The 14,391-nt window shown below is 40.0% G+C and overlaps 1 protein-coding gene across 1 annotated transcript in view; it reads left to right on the plus strand.

Moving 5' to 3' along the window:
• Positions 1 to 14,391, plus strand: part of LOC147712385 (tetraspanin-18-like) — a 143,084-nt gene that overhangs the window by 14,354 nt on the left and 114,339 nt on the right. The window contains exon 2 of the mRNA XM_086920327.1: positions 4,532 to 4,606. Coding sequence (XP_086776453.1) covers positions 4,532 to 4,606 — 75 coding nt within the window. The remainder of the gene's footprint in view (positions 1 to 4,531; positions 4,607 to 14,391) is intronic.

A 14,391-nucleotide genomic window follows, 5' to 3' on the forward strand; every position in this document is an offset into this window, starting at 1 on the left:
CCTCTATTTTGGCACACAATTGACTGCCTAGCATCAACGCAGGCACCTGCGTGTCCGGGCTGATTGTTTTTTGCAGCATGGAGCAACTTCCTGCACAAAAACAATCATTGATGGTGTTTTCCTCCTTGTACATGTGCTGCAGAATTCCCAGTTTTATAAAACCTTGTAAATCTACGAATGCTTCATAGTCCATGGGTATTGAGTGGGAACATCCATTGCAACACCCATGGCACAGTAATGCCTGAAAGGGGGCCATATTTACAAGGCCATGACATGCCACTTAGTGTGACTTTATGTGGCCTTGTAAAAATGGGCAGCCACACTGCATCTCCAGAGCGTCACAAAGGTGATGCTCCTACGGTGTAAAAGTGCTGCAGGGGCATTGTAAATATAGCCCCTGGTTCCCCCGGCTCCGACTTCGGCAGCTCAGGCCATTACGCCTCATCATGCTCTATTCTCCAAGATTGGCACAGACATATACATGGTGGACTGGGCCTTTTGCTTAAAGGGCAAGGCCTTCTGCAAAGTGGGTAGTGCCTTTTCATCGAAAACAGTGAATTCTACTTGGTGGACAAAACCTGCTCAATGATGGCAGGTCCTCTTCCGTGGTCGAAAGTTCCTTCTCAGTGGTAGAGAGCATCTTTTCCAAGTTGGAAATGGCCTTCCCTATAGACTTACATTCTAGATGGTGGAGAGGACCTTCAGTGATTTAGATTGGGCAATTATAATGATGGACAGCGCTTTTACTATGGAGGTGGGGGTTCCCATTCAGAATGAGGCCTTCTCGATGGCAAGCAGGGCCTCTTCATGGGAGACAGAGAATTCTCCATGACGGACAAGGTGCTCTTTGTAGTAGACAAAACTTCTTCTTTGGTGTACAGGGTTTTTATGTAGAGTGCAGTCATTTTTGTTTTGTTGGTATTTGTTTGTGTATTGTGGAACATGACCTTTGTTGAGGTGTACTTGCCCTTCTGCTGTGGTAGATCAAGATAAAAAAGAAGGTAACATCTCCCTGCACTGATACTCTGATGGCCCTCAACTTTCCTTAATGTGACATGCAAATCTTACTACATTATGTCTGGCCTGTATTGTGACAGATGTCCAGGCATTGGGCAATCCCAGAAAGATGCAAACTTGATGTGGGTGAAACACTATTTTATTTATATTTCTTCTTCATGTAGAAGATGTGTGCATGCTTTTCACACAACGGAGAAATCAACGTCACTCCTTATTCCTTAATCATATTCATAAGGAACCTGAGGATGGGGCTCCTTGGTTTCCAATTGCCTTTGCAGGTAGTAATGAAGCAAGGGCATGGTTGTTTTACTCATCTCAGGATAGTTCCACTGTAGGAAATCCATCCTTTTGCCATGTTTTCCCTGAATGTGATTAGATTTTAGGACTCTGAATAAGTGGTATTTGACCTGCTAAAAAGGTCTAAACACCTACGCCTTTTCCTAAGATTGGAAACCGTTTGTTTGCAATTAAATTGGCATATTTGACTTCCGTGTAAGTCAGCCCTACTGTGTGCACACATGGCACAGAATGTCTTAAAGTAACATTCCAAATGTGAGCATACAGAGAAAGTTTTCTGCACTCGCCTTTTAAGCAAAACCTGTTAATATGAACTTAGGAAAAACCCCATCTAGCAGCCTAGAAAGAACATTCCTAGATTTCAAAACGAAAACAAACTATCCACATTAATACCACAAATAACACTGTGTAAGTCAGCTGTAATTGTGCTGTAGAAGTTAGGCCCAGAGGTGTAGTCCTCAGATATAAATTGTAAGCTGTGCACAGATTTACATTTAAATAGGCAACATAAATTTAAGTGTTATATTTATGAATACGTGGCAGCAGTCAGCTGCTTGCTTTTCAGTTGCACAGCTTGTGAACAACCGATTTTATGCTAGCTCTAATTAGGAAATACATTAAAAGGTTACTCTTGGAGCATATAGTTAATAAAGTGAAATAAAGGTAAGTAGTCGCAACAGACTGGTATTATGCATGGCACTGAAGAACCGGGTTTTCAAATACCCAGCGGTGCCAGGGACACGCCCAAAGTCCTCTGGGTTCCCTTGCCTTGGTATACAGAGACACGGAATACTTCTAGGTGGTGTCAGAGATCAAATTTATTAGCTGAAGCTAGTAGCAGAAATCCCAGCAATACAACACGGTTTACAACTCAAGAAACTGCTCAATTTTACTAAGGCGAGACTTCCCTATTTATACACTAAAAAGTACATTTAAAATGCACGCCCCTGCACCAAAATTCAACCAATAGAAAATACATGACATCACACAGCATCATACAGTAAAGCTCATTTTACAGTGTCCCAACCCACAAGTTAATATTTAGGCATATCTAAATAATAATCTGGAAGGCCCGAACAAACCCTTAATTGGAAGCGTAACCATGAAATGAAGAAACAGTAAAGAAAAGTAGTTTCAGATAATGTGCAAGATAACAGAAACGTAAAGAAACGTAAAAGTTAACAAATGTCTTGAATGGTGATTGGGAAAGTAAATAACGATCTTGCAGGGAAATTGGCTTGGCAGGGTCAATTCCAGGTGAAAGGCCAGCTTCTGAAATTAACTCCAGCGCACAAAGAAATCCTTTGTTAATATATATATATATATATGATCCACAATAGGTCAGACTGCTTTGCTCACAGACTAACTTCTGAGGCCTACATAAAAGGCAACACCAGATGGCAGTCACGACGCATGGCAAAAACCCATGTTTAGAAAAGAAAGTCTTAAGGAAAGAAACAATTTAGATATTGTTTAGGATAAGATATGTGCAAGGAAACTAAAGGTTAACGAGGTCCTGAACAGTGATTGAAAAACTCAGACAACGATCAGTTAGTGAAACAGGTTTTGCAAAAGGTCAGTTTCAGGTGGAAAGGGTTACTCTCTCTGGAGTTCATTCAGAGTCAGAAAAACCCAAATTAATATATGCACGAACTCAGAAGGCAAGGCCACTTGTTCGCTGGGCCTACTTCACTGGCCTACGTGAGGGCAAGATTAAAATGCAGTCAGGTTTGAGAATTACAGAACCGCAGCACTAAGGTGGCCTTCATAAAGTTATGCCGTTATTAACTTTAAGGTGTGAGGACTGGAATGTCCTTGGTTCTGAGGGGTTTGGGCAGGGAGGTAAAGAAATATCAGTGAGTTTATTTTGTGCCTATCTGGACCTGGTACTGTATTAAAGTATGGTAAAATGGAGGCAGCGAAAGCAGTAATACCAATTTTGCTTGCTTTTGCATGCAACACAAGTGTGCACTTCTAAATGTCTGGCGAATCACTGTGACTTGTTACTTCATACTGTGGCACACAAGCATTGCAGCAAAACACCGCCAATCTGCCCCTTAGTATGAGAACCTCCGTCACAGCTGCGGGCACCAGGTATAACGCTCTTATAAGTTAGTCTCATAAGACGTTATAACCATCTTCAAGGATGAGAGCTACTTGAGGAAGAAGAAGAGACAGGAGGACCACCTACAGGAAGAATTCCACTAGGGAAGGCAGCGCTTGCTGACTCCCAAGAAGAAGTGTTATCAGGTCCTAACTGACGAAGCCCGCTTGCAATCTTCTTTTTCTGAGAGCGTGAAAGTGTAGAGATCCCAGGGACAGGCACAGCATTCTCTAACTGGAAAAAACAACTAAAGCATGGCGCTTGGGTTTAAAGTCAGCAGTCCGCACCGACGCGTGAACCCATGGCTTGGTGTCCAAAAATCCTTCCCTGAGAAGCTAGGAACGTTTGGAGCACTAAGGAACACATTACAGACCTAGTGCTGAATATATGGACATTTATCCATTCACTTCTTTTAAACAAGAACATTGACTTCTGACTGCAGGTCACTGAAATTATGGTTTTAGAGGAGAGACACATCTTCCGGAAATTATTCCCTTTTTAACAGGCGTTGGTGCTTTACTTCAGTGCCATAAACACACGCACTTCTGCTCTCTAGTGGCCATTTCTGAGATGAATCATGATCCATAAGATCTACATTGTTGTTGTATGATTTCGATCGCTACAATTGTATTATTTTAACTAAATGATTTGCCTAACTTAATGTGTTTACTTTGTAACTGTATTGTTGCTTGCTCTTTAATGTACCCTGTGCTGTTTTCTCTCACCAAAAACCTTCCTGGTTGTGCCATGTGAAAAAGGATATGCTAAAATGCCTCACAAAACCTGTTCACTTAAGAAATGTACTTTTTTTCTTAGTACATAGGGCAATGTTCTGCTCCCTCCCCTCCCTTCCCCTTCCCTTCACGCAGTACTGCAGCTTTACTTGCCGCTCTCTGTTGTGTGACTTCCAAGTAAATCTGGGCCTATTAAGCAAATTGGTATGAAACACAAAAGGAAGTAAACATATTGGACTGTGCGGGAAAGGAGTTTTCAAAATAAGTAATTTGTGGACAAGATTATTATTCTAGAAACGTAAGTGACGCCTGGACACACCCTTCCTGCGTAAAATGAAAGCTCAGCTCGGTGGATAACAGGGCTGCTTCTGTCTTTCAGTTCTTCGTGCTGCTGCTGGTGATGTTCATTGTGGAGCTCGTTGGCACTATCTTCGCTCTTACTTACAAAAAGCAGGTGGGTGCCCTTCAATGATTTGCTTGTGTTAACATTTTGTGGGACAAAATGAACGACTACTGACCAAACGACGGCTAAGGAGCATGCATCACTCACTCACTCACTCACTCACCCACTCACTCACTCACTCACTCACTCACTCACTCACTCACTCACTCACTCACTCACTCACTCACTCACTCACTCACTCACTCACTCACTCACTCACCCACACACTCACTCACCCACACACTCACTCACTCACTCACTCACTCACTCACTCACTCACTCACTCACTCTCTCTCCCTAAAACATCAGCTTGCATGGCAGACTAGGCAAGTGGCAGAAGTTGTAATAATCTTTTGCTGAGTTCCTACAGTAACCCCAGGGAGTCTGCAACAGAAGAGTGGCCGAATGTTTACCTCGGAGATGATGAGCATACAGAAATCAACAAGCACATCACAATTGCAACAGAGTTACCAAATAAAGAACTTAACGTACAACTTTAGTTCTAAGGAATAGTAAAATGTATTGACCAAAAGGTTTGGGTTTAAATTTGGGAAAAGATATCAAAGTAAATCTAATAATGCCTATTTCAATTTCATTCCAGTTTCCATTCATTTTACTGGAAATGCGTGTTACAATGGGATGCTACGGAATTTATTAAGGAGGACTCAAAAAAGACTACAAAACCTCCAGCTTGCCTGTACAGGATATTTCAGTAGAATGTCCATCCCTTCGTCTCATAGGTGTACAACATCTTTTGTGTGATACCCAGGCACTTTTATGCTGATCTGTAACTCTTAACATCGATATCTGTGTCCCAGCAAAAGTGCGATTGCAACACTTACCTTTCTACTCCATTTTGCCCCATATGACAGAGCTTGACAGGAGTTAGGATCATGTTATTATCATTGTCCCCATTACGCTAAAGATGTTTGTCAATGTCTCTTTCAAGTCCAAGAACTGTTAGCCCCCCCCAACCTCAGTTGTGCCATTCCCTACCAGGTGCATGATGGTAATCTGCATGAAAATGGTGTATAGTTTTGTTTAAGCAGAGGTCCGACTGTGCAAAGATGTACAAGTCAGCCATTGAGGTCACGAGGGATATCCCTTTCAGGAGGCACTGGCTCCCACCCACCAAGGTGGCTTGTTTCATCATTCATAGCCAATGGTATAACCCTTCCAATCTACCCATACTAGCCTTCTCCAGGCAAGCCAGGGCGTGCTCTTATGGGCCAGATGGGCCACAGACACTGAGAAAAGCTCTCCCTCAAAGGGCCCCCTCATATTGCACCGCGCACCCAACAAGGAGCACAACCCAATGATGAAGCATGCCACCTCGGTGTGAGGGTGGGTGCATACTGAAAGGGATATCGATCTCTTGCCACCAGAATGGCCAACTCAGAGAATTTTTCACAATCGTACCATGGCTTAAACTACAATTCACACCTTTTTCATATATGTAAGAATAAGGGTGGACATGTGTAGGACCGAATATCTCTCTCAGCCCCCTCTTTTGATCACGGTCTGATGATAATATCCGGCCTTGCCTAATTGTTGTGAAGACCATTGATAGTTGGGCCCACCTGTTTCAGTTTCACACTGGGCTTGCCGTACCATTGTACATCCATCCACATAGACAGTGCTTTGCCCATTTTCCCATACATGTTTATCATTGGGCCCTGGTCATATTCAAGTGTCATTCAAATCAGCTGTATGTCTTCTCTATTTACTAATTTGCTGCTTTAATAGGAAAACACACTGTTGCTCACCAGGCAGTTGCCATATTCCATCATACAGCTCTTTGTGCAGGTCATGTAGTGGTTGAAACTCCTACCACTCCAATCGCAAAGTTCTCTTCTTAAGCATTCCTGTGGTGTGGCTGTCAGTGCTATACTAGTCCTCAAGACTTCACACTGAAGCATGCAAAAAAGTGATGGATGGAATGTTTGAATCAATCTCCACTAGTAATTACTCGGGCCGCATCCCAGACCATCATTATCCTGCACACCCTATAGGAGAGCATGCTTAACGATAAGGCCACAATCCTGCCCTTGCTTAAAAATATATCTGCTCTGAAATGGAATCTGTTAAGTCTATAGTCGCCCAGTTCTCAATAGCACCTGTCTCCTGATTAGCCTCTCTGGTCTTATATATCGGGGCTCAGGGAAGAGGTGCAGGAGGCAACGGCGGCATAGAGAGGGAAGCATGAGACAGAGACCTGCCCGAATGGACTAGAGTCCCTCTACAGTCTACACTCATCTTAAATGGTTTGGGCATGAGTAAAAGGCCCAGGCCATTATTAGGGAGCTCTCCCTCACTCAGGTGCTCAGCTATGATTTCTACTCTGTGGGGTTTGGTTTCTCTCTGCGAAATGTGGATCTCGAATGAAAACGTCCGATTTCGAAACGTAACCAAGGTTCCAAATGAACAAACATTGGCAAAGCCAATAATGTCTCTTCTAAGAGAGGACTAATGGCTTGGTCAATGCTTTTTAGTCACTTTGTTCAGCATGACAGAAAGTAGAAAAGAAGCGTTATGGTGCGGCATCATAGCACTTTTATTTTTATTTTTTGACTTTGCATTAATGGGAGGGAACCTATGGTGTGTCGTCGTGGACCTATGATGTCTGTGCCTATTGAATTTTTGGCATCTGTGGTATCAAATGCTTGTAGTCTTGTGATGCTTATGTGGTGCCTCCTCTTCTTGCACTTTCAGGCACTTGTGCTTCTTGTATTGTTGATCACTTGTTGTTCATGCTTTCTCCTTTATTGGGAACCAGTGATGGCTGTGCTTTCACTTTTGCTGTGCACCTGTAGTGTCTCGATTTCTGACAGAGTGGAGTACCTGTTTTGACTGTCTTCTTCCGTGGGGAAAGCAGATGCTCATTTACTTCTTGACATAAGTAATGATATGTGCTTTATATAATATACTTGCAGTTTATGCATTTTTGGGAGACTTTTTAAGTTCACACCTGTCACCACCATATCAGAATCAATGGTAATAGCATTTCCTAAATGGCCATTTTGCGATTGGTCGCAATTAGGAAATGCTATGTACATGCGGTTACCAATTTTCAAATAGGAACTCTGTTTTTGCGATTTCTTATTTTGCGATTCTCAAAATGCTATTTTTACTCGGTGGAAATAGAATTTTGCGACACCGCCTATGCCTTTCCTACATAAAAAGGGAATTTTGTATTTCTTAACAGCCCGAAATAGCAATTCGGACCATTAAGAAATGCAAAATTGGTTCGTACAAATGGGCCTCAGCCACTCAACTCTATGGCAATCTATGCCACTCCACTCTACTCCAATCCATGACAGTCTACACTACTCCACTCTATGCCAGTCCACTCTACGACACTCCACTCAACTCTACTGTTTTTATATTGATTTTTTTCATATATCAATAACAGAAATCTATTGATTTTTACATATATCACTAACAAAAATACTGGAAACACTAATATCGCAGCTCATTAAAAAAATATAAGATATCAAAATTATCGCTAAACACAATATCGATCTCAATATTATATCAAACATTACTAATTAATCTTGATAAATACTCCCAAAAAGATAACTTTAACTAAAAAACAATTACTTTAAATGAACCCAAAATGTATATAATAATCAACTTAAATAAAAAAAAATCAAAATTACATTAACCAAAAATTAAACAAACACCCCCAAAAAATCATAAACCTAAAACACATATGTTTAAAACTACCAAAACAATTATTAATAACTATGAACATATAAATACATTTATTAATACAAATTAATATGTACATATATACAATATAATTCATATATAGATAAAAGAACTATACATTATACTTAAAAAATAAAACATAAATTAGCATTTACCAGATAAGGACTCAACTGATATAAAAATTCAAACTTTACTAAACCACAAATATAATAACACTATAAACAACTGTAACAAATGAAATCAAATAAACAATTAAGCCAACAACATAAAAGGTACACTAATTATAACAACTAATTTCTCCAAAAACAATAAACACAGCAAGAGGAGGAAACTCTGCCAGATTGCCAGATTCTCACAAGAAATTATTAATACAGAAATACATCATCTCAATAACTACAATTTCAAGTAATACATATATCACTATTATTAAAGTAAAACACATAATTTAACAAATACACTGTAACACAATTTGTAACTTTTTATCTTTTTACATAGACTACCCAAAGGAAAAGAAAACCAACTTTCAATCCAACACACTGCCCAAAAATATCAACTTTAATAAAGGACCAGGAATCAATAATAAAGTAAGCATGCATATATATAATTTCAACACTCATCTAACCAACGACCAAAACTCAACCTAACCCCCTAAACTTTGACAAACGTGCAACAAAATACCATATTTAATAAATATAAATGTTTTCTCTTTCAACAGAAAATTCAGCACCTGCTCCATGGTAAAGTGAGGTAAAACCAAGCTTCAATACTGTTCAAAACATCTCAATGAACCATACAAGTAATTAAATAAATAACATGTAACTGCATTAATTTTTTTTATTAAGAACACCAAAACAAAAGTCAATTTATACTATATTTATACTGATAAACTATTTACGGATAAAATGACAGAAGAGGCTAAATAGATAGCTTCACAGAAAGCAAAGCAATTATTAAACTATATAGGCTACACCTACAGCCAAGAAAGTGCAACAACAGAAGCCATAAACTGGAAATGTACTAAATATTATTCAAATGCATACTATGGGAGGGCAACTACAAAAGATAATATTGTGATGCATGTAAAAGAGCACACCCATCCCCCAAATGTTACAGAAATAGAAATTAGGGATGACATTCACTATTTCCTGTCCAATCTAAACCAACTAGAAGATGTTGAATACTAATGGCATTATATTTACTATTGTCACTCCATCTAAACCAACTTGGGGACAGTGTTTGACATTAAAGGAGTGACATTTACTATTCCCACTCCAATCTAAACCAACTTTAAAAAAGTGTGAGGCGCTAAGTGGGTGACGCTTACTATTCCAACTCCAATCTAACCCAATTCAAGGAAAGTATTGTATTCTAAAGAGGTGACATTTACTTTTCCCACACCAACTATATACTAATTAGAAAAAGTACGATGGACACTAAAATCTCGAAACATTATCAATCCAATTCACATTAATACATATGCACCTACAACTGTATAAATTAAAATATACAAATTACTGCTAAACATTCAAAAGTTTCAGTAAAAGAAAAGAAGTAGTATCCAAACACACTATTTTAAACTGCTAACCTTCATATAAAATATTGTAACATAAAATGTTAATCTGTATATTATATAAGTGATGTAAAATCTCAATATTTTCTTTAATATTTCCTACCATTTATGCACTTTAAAAAAACGAATTGCATAGTTTTTCAATAACAAAATTATCAATACAAATTTTATTAAACAATTGGAACATAATTTAAATGTTCAATGTATATATATAATGTTTTTATTTTCAAAATATTTGTTAATTAAATTGTTTTAAATTTATAATTAATAAAACTTTTTTTTTAAATATCCATAAAAATCAAATATACAACTTAATCCAAATTTACTTTCAAAAGTGTATATATATATATACAAAGATATAAATGAAAAACTATGTTAATAAATTCCATTAAAATATAAATTATTTATAAAATAATATTATGATGAAATATATTTTTAAATGCAGAAAAACTATTTTCATATCTTGTAAATAATGACATAATTTTTTTAATTAAATACATATATATTTTTTACAACTCTCCCTTATAACCTATAACCAAACACCACTCCACAAAAAAATGTAAAAAATATTCAAAAACATGAATACATTTAAAAACTATTGTTTACTTGTAAAAATATTAAAACTTTACCAAAAAGAATTACTTCACTCTATATGCTAATTAACACAAAAAAATCGATATTTCCTACATCAATATTTTTCTCAACGATATTAAAAACAACACTAAAAACAATATTTTTACCTTTGATATTCCTGCCCACTATATATTTGAAGGTTTGACATTCTTTATCTCTATATTTCTAATCCAATATTTGTCCAAACGCCCATTCTACTCCACACCAGTCACTCTATGCCACTCTGTTGTGAATAGGATGGTCATAGATGACAGGATACTTCTAGTTGATTACATGTAGATTTATTGTAAGACACAGCTGAGCATACAACCTCGCCAGCTGACCAGACCATCAACTGACACTGGTAGAACCCTCTGGTACAGGTTAGAACACACACAGGTATACAGGAAGGCTGAGGAGGTGAAAACACTAAGGAAGGACTAAAGACTACAGTCGGCCATATTACAAGAAGAATCAATGTACAACACACTCCCCAACACTCTACTGTATGACACTCTGCTCCACTCTACGGGACACCACTCTATGCCACTCCACTCTACAACACTCTTTTCTACGACACTCTACTCCACTCTCCGCTAGTCCACTCTGTGCCTTCTACGCCACTCCACTCTACGCCACTCCACTCTATCCCTGTCCACTCAAATCCACTCTATGTCACTCAACTTTATGGCACTCCACTCTACGCAATTTCACTCTATGACAATTCACTTTATGACACTCTATGACACTCTACGCCTCTCCACTCTGTACCATTCCGTTCAACAACACACTACAGCACTGCACTCCACTTTATGCTACTCCACTCTTCACAACTCTAATCTGCGAGACTCTAAGCTACTCCACTCTATGGCACTGTATGCCACTCCACTCTACGACACTCTACTCTGTGACACCGCAACCCAATGTACTCCACTCTACACCACTCAACTGTATGCCAGTCCACTCTATTCCACTCTATAACACTCCACTCCACTGCACTACTCTATTCTACGCCTCTCATTCTTCACCACTCCACTCTATTACACTGTATTCCTTTCTATACCACTCTACAACACTCCACTTTCCTTCAATCTATGCCTCTCCAATCTACACCACTCCACTCTAAGAAACTCTACATTACTCTATGCCACTTCACTATACGCCACTCCACTCTACTCCACTCCAGTCTACTCCACTTTACGACACTCTGTTGTACTTTACGGGACTACACAGAACTTCACACTGCTCCACTCCACTCTACAACAATCTATTCTATGACACTCTACTCCACTCCCTGCAACTGCACTCTACATCACCCACTCTATGCTACTCCACACCACTTTACTCCACTTTATGCCACTGTGCACCACTCTACGCTACTCCACTCTATGCCACTCCACTCTACACTGCTCTATTCTATGACACTCTACTCCATGCCACTCTACACCACGCCATTCCACTCTATGACACTCCATTCTAAGACACTATACTCCACTCTGTGCCATTCTATACCACTCCACTCTACTTCACTCTGCTCTGCAGCACTCTACTCAATGACACTCTGCTCCACTCTATGCCACTACACTCTACGCAGCTCCACTCTACTCCACTATATTCCACTCTATAACACTCTACTTTACTCCACTCTATGCCTCTCCTTTCTACTCCACTCTAGCTTACTCCATTCTATGCTACTCCACAACACTTCAATGTATGGCAGTCTGCTCCACTGTATAGGAATCTACTCTGCACCACTTCTCTATACAACACTCTACGACACTCTACTCCACTCTCTGCTACACCACTCTATGCCACACTACTCCACACCACTCTATGCCACTTTACTCCATGCCAATCGACTCTATGTAACTCTGCACCACTCTACAATACTCCACTCTACGTCACTCCACTCTACTCTATGCCACTCGATGCCCCTTTACTGCACTTTATGCCACACCATTACACTCTCCACTTCTCCACTCTATGCCACTTCGATCTACGACACTTTACTCCACTCTATGCCACTCCATGCCACTCTACTCTATGACATTCTATGCCACTCCACTCTTCACCGCTCCACTATGCAACAGTATACTCTACAACACTCTACTGCACTTTACACCACTCCACACCACTTTACTCCACTCTACTCTGTGCCACTCTACTCTATGACACAAAACTTGACTTTATTCTACGGCACTCTATAACACTCCACTCTATGCTACTCTATTCTACGACATTCCACTCTACATCACTCTACAACACTTCACTCCACTCTACACCTCTCCATTCTATGCCACTCCACTCTTCCTTAATCCACTCTATTGCACTCTACTACACTCCATGCCAGTCCACGGCACCTTGCTCCACTCTACACCATGCCACTTCACTCTACACTACTCCACTGTATGCCACTCCACTCTCCAACAATCTATTCCACTCTATGCCATTCCACTCCACTCTGTGCTGCTTGGCACCACTCCACTCCAGACTACAGCACTCCACTCTACTCCACTGTACACCACTTCACTCCACAACACTTCACTCGGTGACACTCCTACGCCACTCCACGCCCAAAAATTATTCTTTAGTAATGCTGGACAGCATCAGTTAAAATCATTGTCAAATTCGATATGTCCCAAAGGAGAGGGCTACTGGTTTTGCCGATGCTTTTTCAACTATTACTTCTGGCTACAGTAATTGAAAGCCACTTTTCTTTGTCCTAATAAGTATCAAAAAATTCTAGACCCTTCCCTCTAACATGTCCAGCACTCAAATTCATTTCATATTTCCCTATACTGATTCCCCACTAATCATGTTTGGGTTCCAGAGCAGCGTGCTATTCACCGAAAAGTGCTTCAACACCTCACCAGTGGTATGAAGCACTATATAAATGCAAACCTGTTCCTCTTCTGTCCCTCCACTATCCTTCTCAATCGAAATAATAGACTAACATAGCCACCGCTCAAATTACTTCCATATTTCACTACACTAATTCACCACTAAGCCTTTATGGGTTCCGGAGTAGCGTGCTACTTGACAAAAAAGCGCTTTGATGCCTCGTCAGGGGCAGTAATTGCTATATAAATGCAATTACAATACAATGCAATTACAATACTTTACTGTAAGTCACTCCACTCTATGTCACTCCACTCTACTCCATTCCAAAAAACTCAATTCCACTCTATGACACTACACTCTACTCCACTAAATGCCGCTCCACTCTATGCCATTCTACTACACTCTACATCACTCGACTCTAGGACACTCAAACATCAATCTACAACACTCCACTCCACTCTACGCCACTACACTGCACTCTACTCTCCTTTAAGCCACCCCACTCTAGGCCATGCCTTCACTCTACATCACTTTACTTTATGCCACTCCACTCTACATAACTCCAATTCACTCTATGTGACTCCACTCTATGACACTGTATGCCACTCCACTATACACCGCTCCACTCCACTTTATGTCACTCCATTATATAACACTCTATGTCACTCCACTCTACAACACTTTACTCCACTCTACAACACTCTACAACACTCTACTGTACTCCACTCTGCTCTATTCCAGTCGCGGATACTCTACTCCACTTCATGTAACTTCACTCTACACCACTCTATGCCACTCTAAGACACTCCAGTTTACAATGCAGTACTCCACTCTACTCCATGCCACTCCACTCGATGAAACTCTGTACCACTCTACACTACTCCACTCTATGCCACTCTACTCTACACCACTTTATGCCATGCCAGTCTACACCACTACACACCAATGTATTCCACTCAATGCCACTCTACGCCATTCTACTCTACCCCACTATTATTATTATTAAAAGTCTTGTATAGCATCCAGCTATCCACACAGGGTTTCCCAGCGTTATGGCAACAAG

Source organism: Lissotriton vulgaris, chromosome 5, assembly GCF_964263255.1.
Source record: "Lissotriton vulgaris chromosome 5, aLisVul1.2, whole genome shotgun sequence".
Taxonomy (NCBI): domain Eukaryota; kingdom Metazoa; phylum Chordata; class Amphibia; order Caudata; family Salamandridae; genus Lissotriton; species Lissotriton vulgaris.